The 23,699-nt window shown below is 44.4% G+C and overlaps 1 protein-coding gene across 2 annotated transcripts in view; it reads left to right on the top strand.

Moving 5' to 3' along the window:
• Positions 1-23,699, top strand: part of NDST4 (N-deacetylase and N-sulfotransferase 4) — a 197,523-nt gene that overhangs the window by 147,576 nt on the left and 26,248 nt on the right. For both annotated transcript variants that reach the window (XM_054990026.1, XM_054990025.1), the window contains exon 6: positions 7,025-7,207. In XM_054990026.1, the coding sequence (XP_054846001.1) occupies positions 7,025-7,207 (183 nt within the window). The remainder of the gene's footprint in view (positions 1-7,024; positions 7,208-23,699) is intronic.

Raw genomic sequence — 23,699 nt, 5'->3', positions numbered from 1 at the left:
GAAACAAAGGGTAACCAATTTACATGGCATACTTAGTAATATGGAAAACTCCCTAGTAGGTGTATGTCTACATCAGCAGACAGTACCCCACAGAGTCCCTACCAATGCATCTCTCTGAGCTATTTCTTAGAGCACAGCGCTATTTCCCCCCCAGTTGAAATGAAAGGCAGACACAAAGCTTGGGATTAAAATTGGGCCACTTTATTGATTACAATAAAGTCACTACGGCAAAGGATCTAGCTAACTAGAGGTACAGGTCAAGCGCTGGGGTCACCTCGGACCTCCGCCTTGACCTGTCTGGGCGAGCCCCCACTGCCCCAGGGGTGAGCCATCCAATTATTGGCTGTACCCGGCAGCCAGGCAAATGGTTCCCCCTCCAAGTCTGCAGCACCTCGCCGTACAGCAGGAGGGCCTTACTTATACAGGGGGAGCCACGCAGCAGTCTGCCCTCGCCACTGGCTACCATACAGCTCACCAGCTGCTCCGGACAGACCCCAATTCCTCACCAATGAGGATGTACCAAGGGGGTCACCGGCCGAAGGGGATGACTCATCTGGGAAGAACGCCCTCCTGAATAATTCAGTTTTGCATAGTTTGCAGAAATCCAGACGAGTGGGAGTTTTCCTGACTTCCTCCGGCAGGCCATTTCTGTGGGGAGGACTACCACAGAAAAAGCATATGTGCTGGCAGCTGTTGATTTTGCCCAACTGCAGGGCAGTATCTGCAGAAGGCAGATGAGCAAACCTGCCATGATAGAACATAGGGGGAGAGGTGGTCCCACAGATATGCGGGGTCAAAGCCATGAAGGGCTTTGAATATGATAGCCATGTCGTTGAATTGCGCCTGGTAATTGATGGGAAACCAATGGAGTGACTGCAGAATGAGAGTGATATGCATACTCCATCTAGCTCCTGAGAGTAAACAAGCTGCAGTGTTCTGCATCAGCTGGAGTCTCCGTGTCAGCTATATAGGAGGAGGCCTAGACAGAATGCATTGCAGTAGTATAATCTCAATGTTACTGTGCCATGAATCCAGGTGGCCAGATCAGCCGTGTCAAGGTAAGAGGCCATCTTCCAGGCTAGTCTGAGTTTGGAGATAGTCTTTTTTGCAGCTGCATTTCCTTCTCTAGCAGCAGCACTGGATCTATGATAACCCCTATGTTCTTAACTGTGTCAGCCCGGGTCAACTGAACCTTATCAAATGTCAGAAGCCCGATGTCCTTAAAGATCTCTGTTTTCCCAACCAGCATTACTTCATCTTGTCTCGGTTCAATTTCAATTTTTTTGCTTTTAGTCAATTGACAACAGCTGTCAAGCAGCGACTCAGTATCTCTATTGCAACACCAGGGAATTTGGATAACGAGATATAGAGCTGGGTATCATCTGCATATTGATGGCATCCAATTCCATAGCTACGAATGAGTTGTCCTAAAGACTTTATATAGAGATTGAATAACATGGGAGATAAGATTGCACCTTGTGGAATCCCACAAAATAATTCCCACACTGAAAAGATCAAAAATACAAGTATCGTAATGCCTTTATATAACTCTATGCTATGTCTGCATATGAAATATTGTATATATTTCTCATCATCACAACTCCAAAAGGAGTTTACTGAAGAGTTCAGTAAAAGACAACCAAAATAGTCAAGGGATCCGAGCACTTTCATGACAGCCAGTGTGATGCAGTGGTTAGACTGTCAGATTAGGAGCCAAACTAGGTGTGACAGCATCCTCGTGGTTGCCACAGGAATGCCACTGCTATTTTAAGTTGATTGAAAAATACCATGAGAACTCAATCCTTATCAATCCCATAATGTGGCAAACTTGTTCTAGGGTTGCCAGGTCCCCCAGGGTCCAAACTGGGGACAAGGGGTCGTGAGGGGGCGAGCATGGAGGAAACTTACTATGTGCACGTGCACAGTTTGCATGCGCCCTGGAGCCTTTGTTGTCGTGCTGGGAATGATGTCATCCCCAGCATGATAACGAAGGCTTTGAAGTACATGGGAGTGCTCTCCAGAGCTCCGAAGCCAGTCCCCCCCTTCCCCCCCCTGCCAGCCAGGTAAAAGATGGCAGGGGGCAGAGGCTGGGAGCAGGGGATCCCCTGGGGATTGGGAACCCTATCTTGTTCCCCCACCATGTGTGCTTTTTCAAATGCTGAAAGAGCCACGGGGGGGGGGGCATGTCGGCACTTGAAAACACATAGCAGGGGGAGGGGGAACAAGAGCACCTCAATCTCCCACACACATCTTGATCAAACCTTCACAGGAAGAAGACCCTTCACGGTCCTTACCGCATCGTACGCTGGTAGGAACCCTCATTGCCTGCACTCCCCATTTCCCATAATTTATCCTGGGAAAGAGGGAGTAGCAACATGAAGGGAGGGCATCTTCAGCATCAGTAGCTTCATCTTTAAGAACTGCATGTTCCTGCATTCTTCTGAGAATGCTCAGAAGTAGTCATTGCCTTCATAAAGGATCCTAATGCCTCCTTAGTCAGTTCATTAAGCAGAGCGGCCCTGGGAACTCTGTATTCAGGCCCTATGTTGGCCACAGATATTTCTGAGTATATCAAAGAATCCTGGAACCCCCAGCTTGTTGCTGAAGTCCCCCACTGCTATTCCTCCGTGTTATTTGAGGGAAAGTATGTTTTGGGGGGGACGTTTTAGGCCTTTGTAAGCTCTTCTGGAAAAAGCTTAGAAAGGTACTGAGCATTTTTCAAGAATTCTTTGAGAAAGGCTGTAAGCACTGAGCTAATTGCAAGGTGAGTTAGGTGAGCTGACTCATTACTAGTTGTATCCTCACAAATGCAGTGGGGGGGGGGAGAAAAGCCACAATTCTGTGATTCCCTTCCCCCTCGAGTCACCCCCTTCTTGTGAGCAGTTATCAGCATGAGAAACTTTGTTGAAACAATGTTGGCTCCGAGCCAAAGGGATTTTGTCATTGATTACAAATGCCCAGTAAATACAGAAAAGGCTGGCTTTGTTCTTTTTGTTTTCCACATTAAGATGCCATTAGCAGGCTATAGCAAAATGCTGCTCCAGGGAACCTATTACTGTATTTCTTGGATATTTGGGGGTGGGGGGGAAACATCTTCCAGTTGTTCTTCCTCATAGAGCCATTCAAAGCACTCTGTAATCACTACAAAATACAGTGCTTAGCATGTCTTGTCCTAATTGCAACTATGGCATTAGTTGATTTGCATTTCCTCTGACAAAATGCATAGTTCTTGTTCGCTTGAGACTGACTCCACTAGAAACAATAGCAAAGTAAAGCAAGCAGTTAACACTCTTGTTATCTCTTGATAACTGTGTAATTAACTCATTTCTCATGCACATCCTAATTTTGGTTAATCCTATGGCAAGTCAGATCCTTAAACAGCTGAATATGCAAAAAGCTCAGTGATATAAAGCAATGACTTCATACTCATGAAAGTTAATTTCCTATCTAGATGTGAATTATCTTTTACACTGTTCATACTTTAAAGAGATGTCACTGTTTGAAGAGCCATAATGGTGCCAAAGAGAAATCAAATGAGGATGTTGAAAAGATAGGAAGAAGAGAAACCATATTTCCTTCAAATAAAAGTCCAACCTCTCTGTGCCTCTTTATATGAGTTGTAGTTCATAATGCACTGGGAAATGTATTGTTAAACAAAAAAACTCTCTCGTTTGGGAAATTCATGTGGCTTTTAAAACTCAAAAACAATATGCAACAAAAAATCAAAAGTATCTATATTTTGAATCAATGTGTCTATGTCCGATCCTATACTAGTTTCTAACTTCATCTATTTGTGCATACATGCATGTATGTATCCAGATTATTCATACTCAGGTTTTTCCCATGAGACAAAAAATGCTTTCTAACAGAATTATCCCCTCCCCATTTTATCCTCACATCAACAATCTGTATGTTAGGCAGAAAGCTACTGGCTCAAGCTCACCCAGTGAGCTTCCATGGCCCAGTGGGGATTCACCCCCATGTCTCCCATGCTGGCTCTCATTTTCTCCAATAATTCAGCAGCCTTCCATTACTTCCCTTTAGGGTTGCCAGATGGTTTCAATCCAAATATCGAACACACTCCATGTTTACCATGTGAGCGTGTAGCCTGCATACTCCAGAGCCTCTAATGATGTCACTTCCAGTTGTAAACTGAAAGCTGCAGGGTCTCAGAGAGGTCAAAATCAGCCCCAAACATAGCATTTTCGCACACGATCTCACAGAGCACAACTCTAAGCCTGTTTATTCACAAGTAAGTCCCTTGGAGTTCAGTGGGTCTTACAGCCTAGTTTAGGACTGCAGCCACAGTCTATTTCAGTTATGCTACAATAAGAAAGAAACATGCATTGAATCATATACAGAGTATTTCGCCTTCTCAGCCTCCCAAGGGCTCATTTTTCACTTTCCTTGACTGCACGATTCACTGCTTGGGGGTGGAGGAGTGAGGACAGCTCTTGGGCTCTCCCAATCTCACTTGTTCTGCTTCTTCTATGTCCCTCGAGCCCAAGAATAATATGGGGATGCTGGCAATGCAAGCAGCACAACCACCTTGGAAGAGAGCACCAGAGTTGAAATGCTCTTTTTGTCAAGGGAGCCTGAAACTGCCTTTGGGAAAGGCGCGTGTGTGTGTTGAACATTTAATTGTTCTCTCCTATTGAGATTTGGGGGGGGGGGCGCTGCCTGAATCTTCCTGCATTGAGATAAGGTGGAAAGTGAGAGGTGAAGGATATCAACATGCATCCCCAACCTACCAGTTGAGCCAGTTTGGTGTAGTGGTTAAGAGCGCGGGACTCTAATCTGGAGAGCCGGGTTTGATTCCCAACTCCTCCACTTGAAGCCAGCTGGGTGACCTTGGGCTAGTCATGGCTCTCTGGAGCTCTCTCAGCCCCACCCACCTCACAGGGTGTTTTGTTGTGGGGATAATAATGACATACTTTGTAAACCGCTCTGAGTGGGTGTTAAGTTGTCCTGAAGGATGGTATATAAATCAAATGTTGTTGTTGTTGTTACCACCATTGTCAATTATCCAGTTCAGGCAGGCTCCATTTCTTGTTTTTGCCATTAAAAAGGAAGATGATTGTGAGAGGGAAAGGGATTGCATGGGAAATGGCCTCCAGAGCATGTACACACTATTTTGCCAATTCCCAAGGGGCTTCCCCCCCCCCCGCTCACCAGGTGAGCTGCGTCAGGGAGCAAAAGGTAAGTGTAGGGGAATCTCCCACCCCCACTGGGAAGGCTGGCATCCCTATACAGTTTTGTCCCCTGAAAAGCCTTTCTTAAGGGTTGGGGTACCCTTTAGATTAGTATTAAATGCAGTGTACAGAGCAGGAGAACAAAAGCAGCAAATCCCTCCTATGCGCATAAAAACATTTATCCAAACATAAGGCTGTTTGGATGCTGGGCACACCTTCCCTGAAGTTAAAATATGCATTCTAGTTTATATGTGACTTCATGCATCTGTGATTTTTTTTTTTTTACATACTTGCATTACAGTTACAATAATGATGACCCCGAAAACCTCATTTTAAGATTATGCAGTCTAGTGATCTTTATGTGCATCTCAGAGCAGAACCACAAGTGATAAAAGGCACAGATTGGACACTTGTCTGCTTCCCTCAAGTTTTGATGGGAAATGTAGGCAGTTTGGCGGAATGTTGGACAAGTGACAGTTGAAAAGTCCATTGGACAGCAGTCAGAGAGCCAAGCTGCAAGACTAGGATGCCTACATTTCCCATCAAAACTTGAGGGAAGCTGACAAGTGTCCAACCTGTACCTTTTGTCACTTGTGGTTCTGCTCACACTGAACTAAATGGAACACCAGTATTCCATTCCCTGATGTTCTCTGAGCTGCACACGAAGCCTCTTAAAATACTATGAAAAAATGTGACAGGGTGGGATGTTACAGGGTGTGGGTGAGATGCCCACAAGAAGAGAGAGTGCCGGACTAGGATCTGGGTTCAAATCTCCACTCTGCCACGGCAGCTCACTCGGTGATCTATGGCCAGTTATTCCCACTCAGCCTAACCTACGCCGGGAGTTTTAAATACCTATATAAAAATAAAAGAATCACGAGAAGAGGGGGAAAATGAGAAATCAAATCCCAAATATAAGGCAGAGAATACTATGGATAATTACCTGTAGAAGTTTTGCCCTAAAAGGGATGTGTAAATGTAAACTCTCAGTTCTGTCAATTCTAAGGCTGTAGTTTATAGGGAAGGCTGTAGTCGTCGTAAACAAAATGGGGGGGTTACATTGTTTTCAGTGTAGTGGAATGCTGACTTCCATTAGTTCAGGGACAGCATCTGCAGGAAGAAAAGCTTTGCCCAGATGTAGTGCACAGCATTCACTGTTGACACCTGAGCAAGTAGAAATGAAATGCTTCTGTTGCCTGGTTTCATTTCCCAAAAGAACCATGCATGCCAATGCAGAATTAATCCATATTGGCAAAGGATGCTTTTTTGTAGCTGCATTGTACTTTTTAGGGTGGTAAATAAATTGCAGGCATCTCTAATGCATTCTTCCAGTGCTCTTCACACTGTGGCGGGGGCAGGGGGGACTTATAGATGATGAATGCATTATATCTGGCTCAGATGCTGCTGTTCCAGTTGCCCACTATTCCATTAGGCAAGCCGTCTGCAGAGTTGAGTTGACTCTGTAGCAAATTCAGAAAACTTAAGCCCGCATATATGAAGTGGCAGGCCAAACAAATTAAGAAGATCTGTGAAATGCTGAAGCTTGTGTGAGCCAATAAATCCAAGAGGATGCTGCATATGAAAACAGTGTAAAACTGTAAAACATCTTGTTTTGGAAAGCAGCATTTTTTTTCTTTTCTCTCTTTTTTTAAAAAGACTGTCTACTCAAGCTATAAATTTACAGAAAATAATCCTGGCTTAGCACCGGAGGAGGAGGAGTGGTAGAACTCTTTAAATAACCACAACCTCAAGGTTAGAAATACAGCTACTGCCATCTACTGAGGGCCTCCTGCTACTGCAACTAACATAGCATGTATCTGCTTGCCTTTCAGATCAGTATCTTCATGACCCACTTGTCCAACTACGGGAATGACCGTTTGGGTTTGTACACCTTTGTCAATCTGGCCAGCTTTGTTCAAAGCTGGACCAACCTGAAACTTCAGACTCTGCCTCCAGTTCAGCTGGCTCACAAGTACTTTGATCTTTTCCCGGAGCAAAAAGACCCATTATGGCAGGTAACTCCCAGCCGATAACTGCATGAGCCCAGCATTTGCTTGCCATATTGCTGTGAGAAAGACTGCTGGGAAAGAATTAGGAAAGCAATGCCTACCAATTAAGATGTTTTAGCCTGTTTTTAAATGGCATGCTAGGTTTGTTTAATATGCTTTTTAAAGTCAGCAATTTGGGCTAGGAATACATTAACTGCCAGATAAGGAAGTGGCTGTCACATTACCTTCATTAACTCCTGCCAAGAGTCGGGCTGTAACATCTCAGCTCTTAACTTGCCTGGTATTTATCCGAGAAGGAGAGAGGCAGGCAGAGTGCCTCATCCACCTCTTTTCCTGATACATTGCCCTGCATGAAATGGTTGCAAGGCAAAACTAATAAGATGGCATCAGACAGATGAAGCAGGTAATCCATATTATAATAGAGAATAGTTGGAACTGAATAACTTCAGATCACTGAGAGGAACGGCAGCCTTTAGCATCCTCTTGTAAGTAGGAAGAAAAAGTATGTCTAAGGTTCTTGGAATCATGGAAAGGTTTTGCCTGTAGCAGATTTTTTCCCCAAAGCCACTGTCATCAAGTCTGGAGGCTGTAGTATCAATTATAGCAACCAATAAGAATTCATAATACGAAGTTCTAGAGAGGAAAGAGCCAACTGATGAAGAGAACAAGTCAGATAATGTAAATGAAAACTTCAACCTAGTTGCAAGTATACACTTGAATCATTAAGAAAGGATCTTTTTCTTTTCTTTTTTCCATTATTCAAAACGTCCCCAAATCTGGTTAATTGTCTCAGATCCGGCCTATTATTTTTACTTTTGTTTGGCTCTTCATTCAGAGGATGTTACAGATCACACAGCACAATATGTTTAACATAATTTAGCCTTCTTTGCTAAGGCCTTTTAGGGACATTTTAAATTACAACATATTTCTATGAGCCTTCCCTAATCATTTTATTTATGTATTTTTTTATATTATTTACAGTTCACCTTTCTCACTGAGACTCAAGGTGGATTACCCAGTATGGGTCAGTACAGTCAATTTCAAAAACATCTTAATACTCATGTATTAGGGTATATACATACAAATTTGCAAAGATTTAAAACCAGCAGAAAACCAATACGGAGTAGAAGAAATGCTGAAACAGCACGTAAGCAATTCTAAGACTGACATGTTAAACAACATAGGACCTACTCAGGAGAATCATACTTACAGCAATAGTAGTGAAGTCTATAGTAACTCCCTATTCCTTTATTGATGCATCTCTTTGAGACAGCTTCCTTGCTTTACAGCCCCCCCACCCCCATCTGAGTAAAAAGGCCTTCTTGAATAATTTGGTTTTGCATAGTTTGTGGAAAGCCAGGAGAGTGGGAGCTTTTCTAACCTCTTCAAGAAGGCCATTCTATAAAGTGGGGCCCCCACTTTATCAGGCATCTTTACCTGCTACTGGCTATCTTTGCCAAACCCCACGCCCATATCTACCAGCTTCCATCTGCATTAGAATAGTACAGTCCTTCATTCATCCTGCACTTGGGTAAGGAAAGTTCAAAAGATGCAGCCTCAAAACCACATATTCCTATGTTCAACATGCTAGTGGCCGCAATAACTCAAACAACAGACCAGAACTACATTCTTGGTGTGTTGATGTAAGCATTGTCTGACAGATAATGTTTCCATTCCAGCTGCTCCTGGACACCAGGAACTAATTGATGGAGCTCTTCCTCTCCTCTAGCATCTTCCTCTTTGACCAGACAATGTCTGCACCCCAGCTGCACACCCCAGGCTAAGAGCCAAGGGCCAAGAGCCCTTGTGCTCTCACCCTTCAGCTCGCACCTCCTGTTAAATGCCCATCCCCTGTGAAAGACAAGGGAAGCAATCTCTCTGTGGGGGAGATGTGAAGATTGCAACCGGCTGGCCACTGGCCCCAGATCAAAGACCAATCTCATTCATACAGACAGCCCTCAATGAGTTTTCCTTGCATGGATCCCAGGGATTTCTTGACTATGGAAGTTTAAAAATGCAAGTACCCATCACGTATCACAGACATATTATTGGTGAGGCAAGGATTTGCAGTCATTTTTTCAGTCATTTATCAAACTTAGCAATGTATATCTCACAAACATAGCATAAACACATATAAACACAGTTAAGCAGCCCTTAGAGAACTTGACAACCTATATCTAAATGGCCAAGCTTGCAGCTGCAGTCATATGATCGGACTGCTGCCTGAGTCAGGTGAGAACATGTGGTTGCTGGGCCACATGTGTGTAGGTGTGCATGGGTGTCTGGTACCAATCCTTCATGTCCATTTTGTCACAACTTCACAATTTTTAACATATATTGCAAAACAAAGCAATTGCTCTATTCCTTGCACATCCTACAAACATAGTTTCAATACTGGGCATTTTTTACTCTCATTCTATGATTTTTAAAACATATTTCTATTTGTAACAGTGTAATTAAAGTGCACAAAAAGGGAAAGAGAGGGGGCACCCAAGGAAGAGTCATGTGGACAAGTATTGCAATAATAGAGTAGCACTATGAATGTGCCAAATTTTTTAAAAGGGGGGGGGGGGTAGAGAATCATGACAGGGAAAGAAGGTGGCATGGCATAGCCAGATCTCGTCAGATCTCAGAAGCAAAGCAGGTTCAGTACTTGGATGGGAGACCACCAAGGAAGACTGCAAAGGAAGGTACTGGCAAACCACCTCTGCTTCTCACTTGCCTTGAAAGCCCCAGCTGGGGTTGCCATAAGTCAATTATGACTTGACACCACTTTACACACAGAGAGAATTATGACAGCATGACAACAGCACCAGAGCATGGATACAATCCACACTGTGCGTAAAAGAGAAACTATACATAATAATAGGGGGAGGGGACTCATTAGCTTGTGCCATATAAAATCTCAGTTGCAAGCACAGGATCTAGAGTTGCCAGGTCCCCCTGTCCTCCAAGTAGGAGGCGGGGATCTGGCACCTACGGGTCCTCATGATGACAGGAAGTGACATCATTGCACAGGCCATGGCCATCTTGGGAGCACTCTCGTGCTCCATGGGGGGCCAAATCAGACCCGTTCCAGCCCAAACAGAGCTGGGTTGGGCCCAAATCAGGCCAGATTTGGGTCCAATTCGGTCCAGATCCAGCCACTGCGAAGTGCAGAAGTGCTCCTGTGATCTGCAGTGGCCCAATCCAGGCCAATTAAGGCCCAAATCATCCTAGATTGGGCCCAAATAATCCCAGATCAGCCTGGAACAGGCCGCTGTGGCACAGGGGGAGCACTCCCATGCTCCACAGTGGCCTGTTTCAGGCCGATTCAGGCCTAATGTGGGCCAATTTGGATCCAATCCAGGCTGGATTGGGTGCACGGGAGCACACTGCACCACCCGGGAACACACCCCTGGGAGGCCAGTGCTGCCCCCGCTGGCCAGGTAAGCAGGGATGGGGGATGGAGGGTGGGAGTGGGGGGATCCCTCACCCCCAGTGGGGGACTGGCAACCCTAACAGGATCTGTCCTTACATTCACCTGGAGCCGTTTTTGGTGCCCCGTCACCTTGAAAAAGGAAGACACCAGACTACTGGGTGGGCAGAATGGCATGGCATTACTCAGTCAGTCAGGGAGACACTTGGAACTGGCTATTTAAAGTCAACACACCTTTATACCTCTTTGGTCCCCTTGCAAAGGGTTCATGTGAGAGTGCGAGCTATGGCCTGCCTGGATGCTTAGTTTGAGGAGAGCATTTAGCTGTTTAGTGATAACGGGGTTCCCTCCCTCAGCTCTTCTGCAGAGTCTGATTTGGATTAAGAAGGTGACTGGAGTGCTTTGCAGCCTTAAGGTGTGAGTGAAATGTCCACTTGCAGTGAATTCAGCTTTGCGTTGTTTGGCTCTAGTGCCCTGAGACCGTGCAGGAAGTTGCTGCTTCACACAGACATTATTGAACAATAACACATGGCTTCTTATCCTCTCCCTCCTTTTATTAAGAAGCTAAGGACTTACATTTTGTCCTTACTTTTGTCCATTCCCCTCTCCCTGTGGGCTTCAGTTACTTTGACAAAAAAGCTTCACAGGAGCAGGTTTTTCCCTGCCAGGTTTTGCAGCCTTAAGGCTGTGGAATAGGGCGGTGTCAGGATCTTATGTTATTAGACCTATGTTTTATGTAGTTTCATCACTTGTGTTCAGGCTGTAAGTTTTTGCAGGCCTAATTTTGGCCTGCTTTGGGAAAAAATGTGCCGTTTTCTAATTGCATCCACCTGCAAGCCCTTGGCAGCCTTGAGCAGCCTGGCACATTACACTCCTATCAATGCCAATTAGCCAACTAAGCCCATATTGGCTGCTGGTTTGTGGGCTAGTCCTGAAATGGTGCCTGCTTAGAACACTACTTTTTTTTTAACCTCTCTGGTCAGTACCTTTCCATCAACATGTGTGAGAGAGGTTTTTCTTCCATGCCTCCTGCTTATAGCACGACAAGAACCATATGGCATGAGAAAGACGTACTTGAGCCTGTGGATAAGAACACCAGCCAAGAAGAGATACAAGCTAATCAGCTTAAGATAGTTCCTAGTCAGCAAAGGTTAGATCCTATTGTTTTCGGTCTTGTTTAATGCTTATTTATGTACATTCCCTGTAACTTGACTTAAACTTGCATACATTCCCTGTAACTTCATAGAATCATAGAGTTGGAAGGGGCCATACAGACCATCTAGTCCAACCCCCTGCCCAGTGCAGGATCAGCCTAAAGCATCTCTGACAAGTATTCATCCAGCCTCTTCTTGAAAACTGCCAACGAGGGGGAGCTCACCCCCTCCCTAGGCAGCTGATTCCACTTTTGAACTACTCTGACCATGAAAGAGCTTTTCCTAATATCCAGCCGGTACCTTTGTGCATGTAATTTAAGCCCATTGCTTCGGGTCCTACCCTTTGCTGCCAACTGGAACAGCTCCTTGCCCTCCTCCAAATGACAGCCTTTCAAATATTTGAAGAGAGCAATCATGTCCCCCCTCAACCTCCTCTTCTCCCAACTAAACATTCCCAAGGTCCTCAGCCTTTCCTCGTAGGGCTCAGTGTCCAGACCCCTGATCATCCTTGTTGCTCTCCTCTGCACCCTCTCGATTTTGTCCACATCCTTCTTGAAGTGAGGCCTCCAGAACTGCACACAATACTCGAGCTGCAGCCTGACCAAGGCAGCATAGAGAGGCAGCAAATTTAATGAGCAGCCCTTCCACTCCTTCATCCAGATAATTGATAAAAATATTGAAAAGTACTGGGCCCAAAACCGAGCCCTGCAGCACCCCACTGGACACCTCCCTCCAATCTGATGAAACACCATTGACCACCACTCTTTGGGTGTGGTCCTCTAACCAGTTCCCTATCCACCAAGGGGAAGTTGAAGTCACCCATAATTACAAGGTTTGATGTCTGGATACTCTACCAATCTGGTCAAAGAGGGCAGCATCCATTTCTTCTCACTGGTCAGGTGGTCTGTAGCAGACTCCAACAATAATACCCTTTGTCCTTCCTCCCCTTATTTCTACCCATATGCTTTCCACTGGGCTGTCCGCCCCATTCTCCATAACTTCTTGACAATCAAGCCCTCTCCTCACATACAACACCACTCCACCTCCTCTTCTACCCTTCCAGTTTTTCTTGAACAACTCATACCCATCCACTAGCACATTCCAGTCATGGGAATCATCCCACCAAGTCTCAGTAATTCCTACTATATTGTAGCCCTCTGTTTGCAATAGAAGCACAAGCTCTTCTTTCTTATTACCCATACTTTGGGCATTGGTATATAGACACTTGTAGCCTTGTACCTATGTTTGACCTGTCCTGCCCAGGTGGGTCCCCACTGTTTTCACTTCATCATTGAAATCACCATATCGATCATCCCCTTCCCCTTGCGGCAGCAGTTTAAAGCTCTCCTGATGAAGTTCTCCAGGTTCGTTCCAAATGTTTTCTTCCCTGCCCTTGAGAGGTGAAGCCCATCATGTGCTAGAAGGCCTTCTCTAAGAAAACCTATCCCATGATCCCAGAACCCAAAGCACTCCTGCCGGCACCACCATCTCAGCCAACGATTCACTTCAAGTATGGTCCGCTCCCTGCGTGTTCCTGTTCCTATGACCGGAAGGATAGAAGAGAATACCACCTGAGCCCCCAATGTCTTCAACTGCCTTCCAAGAGCTTCATAATCCTCTTTAATTCTTGCGACAGTATTCGCAGCCGTGTCGTTCGTTCCCACATGAATCAGCACAAACGGGTACTTAAACTCAGACCATACTGGCTGATTGCATTTACAACCCCCAGAAATGAAACCCCTGCCTGAAAGGCCTCAAACAAACAAAACAGAGCCCTGGTAATGCCCCTAGGGATCCCAAGAGTGGCTGTGTTCAGCGCCCAGGAATGGGAGTAGAGAGGGCTCTGGTTCTGACAGGAGCAAAGATGGCTGCTTGCCTGGGAGGTGTGTGTCCTTCCTGAGGATTTCTTCTGGAAAATGTGCTGAGGGAAATGCCTTACTTACTGGTTCATAGGGAGGCTGGACCTGAGTTTGCTCCCCCTCTACTCATTTCTACCTCACACATTTTTCTGTCCATGCTGTATAGTAGGGGGGTTGTGTGGAGTTGACAGATGCTGAAGATTGGTTGAGGAAGGGTTGGGTTAGTAACACCCCCTCTCAACATTCTATCTTACGAAGATCTGCAATTATTTCCAGTAAACAAACCAACAATCATACTGGTAACATGACCATCATGGAAAATCCCCTCCACGTAGAAGCACTCAAGTTCTCCTGTTTGTGAAGTGCCAGGTTACGTCAGTCAATTGTAGCAGATGGAAATGGACAAATGGGAAAGGGCTATTACTGCACAGGATAGCTTAAACAAAATAAACATAGGCATCACCAGCAAGGATTTCAGCATGGCTGGCCTGAGACCCCAGAAAGCCACCACCATTCAGATCTGGGTGTCATGGGCTTGTCCAGTAGCGAGATCAGAGTCCAGATAGCAAGGTCAGGCAGTCTAGAGATCAGTTACAGCAAGTTCCGAGGGCTAGGCAAAGGCAGAGTCAAGGCAGAGTCCAAAGGTCACAATAGTAAGGCAAGAGCAAGGCCAGGTTCAGTAGAGTGGGTGCAGCAGGAACAGGATTCCAACATGTTGCTTCCCCACACACCCAATTGTCTGTGGCAGGGTTTTATAGATAGGCTGGGCTGGTAGCCCGCTGCTTGGGAGCTATCCTGTGCTTACTTCCTCATCACTCTCAACATGCAGCTGGCATCTGGCCAGGAGGCGTGCACTTTACCGCCTCTCCTGCAGCTCCACTCATTGCTTTTGTCTACGGCACTCTCTGGGTGAAGCTGGAGGTTTGGGTGTCCTTGGCAGTGCTTTACCAGTGGTGTTGGAACTGGAGGGTCGTGGTGCTGCTGGCTCAGCTGCTGACTGAGGACTTTGGGTAACTGTTGGCTAGGCTTCACCAGTGGTGTAGACGCTGAAGGGTTTGGGGGCTTCTTGCTCAGCTGCTGGCCGTGGACTCTGATCTTCCAGCAGCTGTTCTTCCTGATTGCCGGCTTCTGATGTATCAGAGCTGGCTTGGCTGGTTACACAAGGCTCCTCTTCTCCTGAGGAGTCCTCACCTTCACTGAGCCCCACGACACTGGGCCAGATAGAAGAGGGGCTTAATTTGACACAAGGAAGCTCCTTATATTCTCCAAAGGAATGCATGTTATATTGCTGTAAGAATGCATCAGCTCCTTTCTTTGAGCCCCACTGCTTGCAGTTTCTAATAATGCTGTTTTGATCAATATCATGGGAATACTTGGCAGATTGTATTTAGCACATCAAGACCCCTTAAAATGCTACTCCAGCATGATAAGTCTTTTGAAGAGCCTCCCATCATTTTCTTCTCACATTTTATTTCTCATTATCACATGGCAGAGAGATAAGGTGCTAAATAACCCCCAGCTACGATATGTTCCTTTTTTTGCATCTTCATGCCAATGTTAAACATTGTCAAACACTTTAATACTAGAATCTTATTTGCCACCTGACTTTGGAGTAGATACATTTATTCCCCCATGACAACTCCACTGGGAGCGTCTTCTTAGTCTTTGCCTTCATCATCCTCTTCTTTTTAAGAAGAAATAAAACCAGGATAATTAGACATTTCTAGATATCAAATATCAGGACCAGGACACATATTTTTAAGTGCAAAAATTGCCTGCTTCATATACTCAAAACAGTCACGTAAAACAGGATGCTATGCCTACAATCTTAAAAACGCTTTCCTGGGATTAAGCCTCTTGATGAAAATGGGACTTCTGAGTACACCTGCTTAGGATTGTTCCTTAACACCACCACCCTAAACAGAATTACATCTCCACTGAAATGCAGTTGCAAATAAGTCCTTCTCTCAATTCAGACTAGCCTGGAAGCTGGCCCTCTGCCTTGACGTGGCTGATCTGACCACCTGGATTCATGCCATGGTAAATTTGAGACTAGGCTACTGTCATGCATTTAGATTCTTTTAAACCAGGATGGGGTCCACCTGCTGATAGATAAATTGAACACAGTTGATTTGTTTGTGACTCTCTGCTAGCCTTAGGGAAGATTGGTGCTTATAGTTTGGTTAGTAGTCATCTTGTGGCGGAAGACTGGTGCAGTTTCCAGGAAGGGAAATATATTGATATATTGGATATTCATACTTCAATCAATACCAGTTACCATATTATGTTTATAATATTAGAGTTCCATGTTATCAGAGATTTTTTGTTGTTGAAAGAATAAATTCACTTCCACTTGTTGTCTTACATGGAAGATTTACAGGCCAACAAAGGGGATTTAGAATTTGTATTTGTGATGATGAGTCTTTGCTAGAAACTATTGAGCATTTCTTTTTTTCCTGTGTAATCTATTTGGATCTGAGTAGAAAATTTCTGGATCCCTATCTGACTAAGGGCCAAGCTACAAGTGACAAATGACACTTGAACGGCAAGTGGATTGAGTGGAGCGCAAGTGAACAGGGAGAAATACACTTGCCGTTCAGGTGTCATTCGTCACTTGTGGCTTGGCCCTCAGAAGCCTGTTTGTTCCTTTAACTATCATTTAATGACTCTGTTAGCAGACCTGGATTTTAATATAACGTAAGATGTGTGCAAATATATAGCTTCTGCAATTAAACATTGCTTGTTTTTAATGATTATTGAACAGCAATAACTTTTTAGTTACATTGCTGTCTTTTTCTGGTTGAACAGCCTATTGGCTTTAAGGCCTGCATGGGATATAGACTACTGTAATGGACTCTACACGGGTATCTCCTCAAAGTCAGCTCAGAAACTCCAAACGTGCAGAACACTGCAGCTCACTGTTATCAGGAGCAAGGTGGAGTATGCATATGGCTCCCATTTCTGCAGTCACTCCATTGGCTACCCATCAGTTAACTAGTTTCAGTTCAAGGTTTTGGCTATCAGTTATAAAGCATTCCATGGCACTGGCCCCTCATAGCTGCAGGATGCTCCCTTCCCTATGCTCTGCCCTGGCAGTCTTGTTCATCTGAACGGTGCCTTCTGCAGATCCCACCCCGCAATTGGGCAAAATCTGTTGCTGCCTGTACACACACATTCTCTGTGGTAGCCCCCACCTCATGGAATGGCCTGCCGAAAAGGTCAGAAAAGCTCCCACTCTTCTGGCTTTCCACAAATGTTGCAAAACTGAATTATCCAGAAGGGCTTTTTCACTTGGATAATAGGACTGATGTACGAAATGACTCCAAAAAAATCCTTCAGTAAAGGGACAGAGACTGTACTATACCACTGGTCATGCTGTCTGTTGATATAGATATGTTCCTGCTGCGTAGTTTAATACATCATGTCAAATTACTTATGTTTTGTTTCAGCAAGGTTTCATCTTTGTATTTGGAATTATGCTTGTTTTCAAATTTCTGCCATCTGTCATCTATTGCATGTTTACTAAATATCCTAGCCATTGATCGTATTGATATACATACACTCTGTAATCCTTGAGTCTTCGTGAGAAAGATGGACTATAACTAACATAAATTAGTAAATAAATAAACTCGGCTTAAGATGGCACTGTAATTTCCTCACTTGTAGGGATCAGAGGGTGATAGAAGACAGCTATTTTGAAGGGTTCCTTTTTCATATTACAACAGTGCCATGGTACCACCATATTTTATTGATTAATTGTAAAATTTATCTAATTTCAAAAGAACTAACCATTAAATTTATATATGTTTCGATATTAGAATCACTTTGTTAGGGTATGGATCCTACCAGCTTTTCCACTGAAGTAGGAGTAGCCCCTTTTAACCCCCCCCCCACTGCCCACCTTAAAAAATATGCCAGAGTGGTCCCTGCGGAGACACCCTGCTATGCAGGTCAAGGCTGCAATGAGGAGAATAATTGGGTTAGATTGTCCCTCCTTTCTCCTGTATGGGTAGGAAAGCTGGGATGACCCAGCTCTGCGGGATGGATTGATGCTAAACTTACCATCAGCTGAACTGAACTTTCCTGCCTTATCCCCTCATTCTGTCCCAACAATCTTCATGAAATGCTGCTCCTGAAGAATGGAGGACCTTGAACAGCATAAGGGAAGTCTCTGGCTGGAAGGGAGAATTGGCAGAAATCCAACACTTTATCAAAAGAATAAATTGGATTTGTTAAAAATCATTAGATAATTTATTTGTAGAAAGCCAATCATTTCATATAGAACTGAAAAATAATTTTGTTTTCACTCAATTTCAATTGTTGTAGATATATACCTAGGCTCCAGTCTAACAAAAGATCGTTGCAATTGAGCATAATTAAAACCCATGAAGTGTTGGTTGCAACCACTTTAAATCTCATTGCTTTCCAGTGATGTAGGGTCAAAACATATAGGAAGTGGGAGATCCATAATCAAATCGCCCAACATTTGTTTTTGTTCTTGAAAGCAATTGGTGATGCTGAAAAGTGCTATCAAGGCATAGCTGACTGCTGACACCTGCTGAGGTTTTCAAGGCAAGAGATTAACAGCAGTGGTTTGCCATTGCCTGCTTCTGTATAGCAACCCTGCTCTTCCTTGGAAGTCTCCCATTCAATTACTAGCCAAGGCCAACCCCACTTAGCTTCCAAGATCTGAGGAGATCAGGCTTGGGCTATCCAGGACAAGGCTTGAAAGCAGTTACTGGGATATAATCGTAGAACGGTGGTAAAGGCGGGGCATATAACCCTTTCCATGCCCCATTTGCCTTATCTAAACCTACTCCTTCCATCTTGAAGCAGCTAGTGATTCCTCTAGGGGGAAAGGATGGTATTTTTACTGTGTCAGGCTATTCTCCCAAGTGGGCACAGATAGCATTTTCACTTGACAACTGGGGGAGGCCATTTATTTATTTAATGAATTAGCCTACTGACTTCCAAGCTGGTTTACAATAATAGTGTATCTGGTAACAAAACAATTTACTAGCAGCATAAAATCACAATAATAAATAAAAGTATCACATAGGAGGAAAATCCCAGTTGCCAACTGCCATGGGGAGGTGGGAAAGTCTGTTTCTAATAGAGGTTTAATGGGATGCAACTTACTAGGTGATGTTATTTCCTTCATGCCATGAAAAAAAATCAGCAAGCCACTTCCACACATTACATCTCTATTAAAAGGAGAGGACATTTTTCAAGGGCTTTAAGAAATCTTCCTGCAGGAATTTAAAAAGCCCCAAAGCCTGCTGTGCTTAAGCAGCACCACAGTTGAGACAGCACCACAGAAGAGTTTCTGCGGATGGTGACCTCCCACCTTATATTTGAAGGTGAGGCACACACAGAGCAGAGCCTCTTTAGATCATTTTAACAGACAAGTTCATGTGGGAGCCACCGGTCTTTTAACTATCCCCGTAACAGATTTTTTAATAGAGCTTTAAAGATGACAGTCAGTCTGGAAGTGAACAGGAAGTCTCTGTATAGGCCCTTCAGAAGTGAAATGAAGCAACCCCGTGGCGGCATTTTGAAGTTTGCCCCAGCACCCCAAATACGACGTGCCTAAATGAATACACAGACACAATTATGTGGGGTCAACTAGTTGTTTAATTATATTCATAAATTTAATTATTTAAATGGCTGATCTATGTTATTGCTTTTTGGAACATAAGCTGACTATTTTCAGGGCAGGCTGTGCTAGGCAACCTCCTGGAGTGCCCACCAGGCAAGTCCACCCTGGCGAGTGGAGAAGTCACAGAAAGGCCTGCTGTCCTATCTTCTTGCATCTCCTTTGCCAGTTTATCCCAAACTACCTGTTCCTGCCCATCAACGGACTTCACATTTTTTGACTTTTAAGCCCACCTCGGTCTAAAATAGGGTATATGAAAATCGTCACTGGAGCCGTTCCATGAGTATTCTGCCTCTTGTTTGTGTGGGTACCAATCCAGCCAAGCCCTAAGGGCCCGAAGCTTGAGTGGGCTGGGGGACTTTTGAAAGTCCTCCCCCACCCCTACTTCCTTGATCCCCTCTGTAGTCACCTGCACCTCTATTTCTCCTCCACTTTGGGCATACTTGCCAACCATGGCTACCTTGTGCCACACATGTGGCGAAAGGAGCACTGCCGTCACGAACAACCGGCCGCAGAATTGAAATCCCAACACAGCAAGCGAGACTGAATCACTGGCCTACTGCTCCCCATGGCCTATCCCGCTTTTGCTATCATATGTCCACTATCAAAAAAATGCCCAGACAAGGACCTAGTTGGTCCCATACATTGCAACCAGAGCTGCTGGTTTTCCTTATCCCAGGCCAGGTCCAGGTCCAGGTCCAGTACTGCCCTCATTTGGAAATTCTCATCATATCTTAGCCACATGGATCCCACATATTCCAAATAAGCCCTGTGACCTATATCCTGGTACTTCACAAGGGCTGGGCCCTTTTCCAGCTGAACCTGCATCACCACACCCGTATAAATGGTGTACCATGACAGCCAGTTATCCCAAGTCCTCTCTGCTGGGCATTTTCGGATGTGTTCCCACTCCCTATCCCTCTCCTTACTGTCTTCTGCTACCTGAGGATCCCTGAAGAGAAAGTACATCCACATACTCCCCCGCCATATCTTCAACTTTATGACAGGCAGGAGATGATCTCCTCGTGACAAAGCCCACTCCACATAAGACAGATGCTTCGAAGGCACATGCTGCTGCCCCGTTTTTGCCAATACTCCTGCTAGCAACCTGGGTAGCACTGAATGTGAGATGCCAGGAAGTAAGAAATGTATGACCTTCTCCAGGGCCTCAGACCCCAGTCCTTCCCTCCGAAGTGCCCTGGGTGGGGGTGAGGGTGTCCTTGCCCATAAAGACTTCCCATGGACCAGCTCCCCACTCCTCCCTTCTGTCACCATCATCGCAGGTGTTGGCGTGCTGAGCCTGCACGTTGTGTGTGGGGTACTCACCTAGAACCTGGCTGTTGGCTGTCTGTGTGCCCTAGGGAGTTTATTTATCTCCGCTGGCACCAAGCCACTGTCCCAGCCCATGGCTGATCTGGCCGATCCACTCCACCCAGCCCTTGCAAGTCCACATCCCAACCGATGCTGGTAGCATTGACTAGCAGACTTCCCCCATGTGCAGCCTGGCACCTGCAGGAGACCCTGTTCAGATGAGCAAAGCTGTTATGGAGAAACTAAGGGAGGGAGGCAGTCCTGTAGGTATGCCAGACCAAAGCCGTGAAGAATTTTGTATGTAATAACTAATACCTTGAACTGAGCACGGTAACTGATGAGTAGCCACTGGAGCAGCTGTAGGATGGGAGTGATGTTCATGCTCCTGTTTGTTCCTGATAACAGTCGAGCTGCAGCATTTTGCACAAATTGGAGTCTACTAGTTAACTTAGATGGGAGACGTATGTATAGAGCATTACAACAGTCAAGTCTTGATGTTACCATAGCATGGATCCAAGTGGCCAGGTCAGCCACATGAAAGCAGATTTCCACAAATCAACCAACCCCCTAATTCACACCCAATTCAAACTCTCACTAAAACTTTCCCACCCCTGCTTACAATCTTAGACCCACTTATCGTGAGACCGAACCAATGGCAGTACCACCAGGCTCCTTCCACGTCAACCACAGCAGCAAATTGCCTGCCAAGGGGATAATGCGACATGGCAAGTAGGCCCTGCTGCCTCCCCTCTGATTGGCTGTCCTTAATAGTTACCCCATCAATGTTGCCTCATACCACATCTGGGTTATGGTGGACTGAGGCAAACAGAACCCACGTCTCTTAAGGCCATGAGCCCCACTTCTGTACAGTCTTTAAAGGCAGCTCCATGCAGAGTACATTTCAGTACATAGGAGAACCACAGTAAAACCTCACTTTCCAGGAAATACTTCATCAGATACACCAGCCACAGTTCAGTGAAAGCACTAACCAACAAAGGGAGTTGAGGTTCTGTCTGCAAGCCCAAATCTAATAGTACCTCAAATTTTGAACTTGGTTGTTCAAGAGCGATGTAATTTCACCTGGAACAGGCTGAATCTTCAGATGCTTGGGTGGAAGGCACAAGAGAGAAAGGTTAAATACCCCCTTCTCATTGCCACTGTTTTGATGTAACCTGCTGATCCTGCAGTTGCTTTGAAACATAAATAAAAATACTAGGAAATTAGTTCATGGATTCCTTATATCAAGTGTTGGGGTTTTGTTTTGTTTTTGTTTTGCTTCTATGGCTTGCAGTTATTTAAGTGTGCACCTAAAATGTAATCTGAGATTTCCTGCAAGCGAATATAACCAGAGCTCCAAGTCTAAGGGCTACAGTGACATATTTGCCAGTCTGTGTTTTCTGTCATGTAATGTGTGGAATGGCTACACAGAGGAATTGAGTATTGCCTCTATTCCAAATTTAGTTGAGAATAACTTAAGTGCAATGAACTTGAGTTGGATGAGAGCCAATATGTGAAGTGTTTAATTGGTAACTTAATTGGTAATTGGAGATAAGTGAAGCTGACATTTCTAAATGGTACTAAGCCATGAATTTAAACACACAAAGTGAGTTAATGCTAGTAGAGTCATAAGAAAATATTACATTGGTAAAGCAAGAAGATGTACACACACCCAATATCAACAATAAATAATCAGATTTTTTAAAACAATAGTGCACTGGTATTAATGGAAAGCTCAGGTCCTCTCTGCATACTACATTGCTTTGCAAAAGGTATTTTTGGAGCTTCAAAGGATCATGTTCATTTAAAGAATACAGACCTTGTCCGCTACTGAATTTTCTCTCTGATTTTGACTAGAAACTCCCATTTTGTTTTTTGATTTTCCCTTGTGAAAATCGAAGCAATGAGCTTTTATGTTTGTGCTTTTTTCTGTTTGCTCATATCAAATTTTCCACAATTTTACAGCAATGTTAATGTTAGTTTTGCATTAGTAGCATTTAAATGCCATATTAAGGGAATGCAAGTATTACAAACACATCAGGAGCATCAGCAATCAAAATGGAGGAAATGAAAAGACAACCATGGTAACATACATAAACAAAAAAGCAATGACTAAGTCTGTTCGTGCATTCCCAAACATCATGTGGCTCTGGATGGGATGTATGTTCACCCCAAGATGCACCCCCACTAGTTGAATGGGTCCTTCATGAGCATTGCAATATGCATTGGGAGGACTATCCCAAGCTACATTCTCAAGCACATGGAAACCAGCTTCTATAAACAAGTTCCCTTTGATGGATTGGAATATTTGCTTGTTGTGGTAACTATTGAAAGCTTGAATTGCTCAGTTGCAGAAATAAATCAATTAAAGCTTACAGCACTACGGAAAAATTTGAACTACTTCACAAGGGATCAGTTTCAGTCTGCACTTTTTACCAGCCTTTTCTATTTTATTTTTTGCTCTAGTCCATTAGAACTCAGTAATCTTTCATACTGTCTTCATAGCATATGTTTACCCTGATTAGAAAGCTGAACACTATGGCCATTTTCACGTCCTTATTTTAGTGCCACAGTATCACAATTGTTCCACTATACTCACATCCTCGTAATCCATCTGTGAAAAGCCCATCATCTTCCTTTCATTGTTGCACTTTCTCCAAGAATGCAGATTTCCTGTTTATTCCACTATGTTTTTAGCGCTTTTTTCGCATGCATGAGAACGCTTGGAAATGCTTCTCCAAAGACTACCCACTCAAGCCCTCCTCCTTTCTCAGTTTCTGCTCCCTAGGAAGAGATTTCCTGCCGACGACCAGGAATCCTGCAAGCTTCTGTGGAATCCTGACGACAGTTATGCCTAAATTTTTTTTAAAGGACACCTTTGTTGTGCTATTGCGATGTCTCATTTAAAAGGAACCGACTGCACTAACAGACAATTTTTAAAAACCAAGGACATTAAATGTTTAATGTTAAAGTTACACTTTGCAAATAACGGAACACTCCTAGACTGTTGGATTAAAAAAAAATATATAGTAACAATGCAATCGCGCAAATCCATTGAAAAAATGCAAACTGGGTATTGAGCAGGAACATAACGGCTGGCAGT

The sequence above is a fragment of the Eublepharis macularius genome, chromosome 10 (genome assembly GCF_028583425.1).
Source record: "Eublepharis macularius isolate TG4126 chromosome 10, MPM_Emac_v1.0, whole genome shotgun sequence".
Lineage (NCBI taxonomy): Eukaryota > Metazoa > Chordata > Lepidosauria > Squamata > Eublepharidae > Eublepharis > Eublepharis macularius.
The sequence above is the reverse complement of the archived record's forward strand: the minus strand, read 5'-3'. Positions and strand labels throughout refer to the sequence as shown.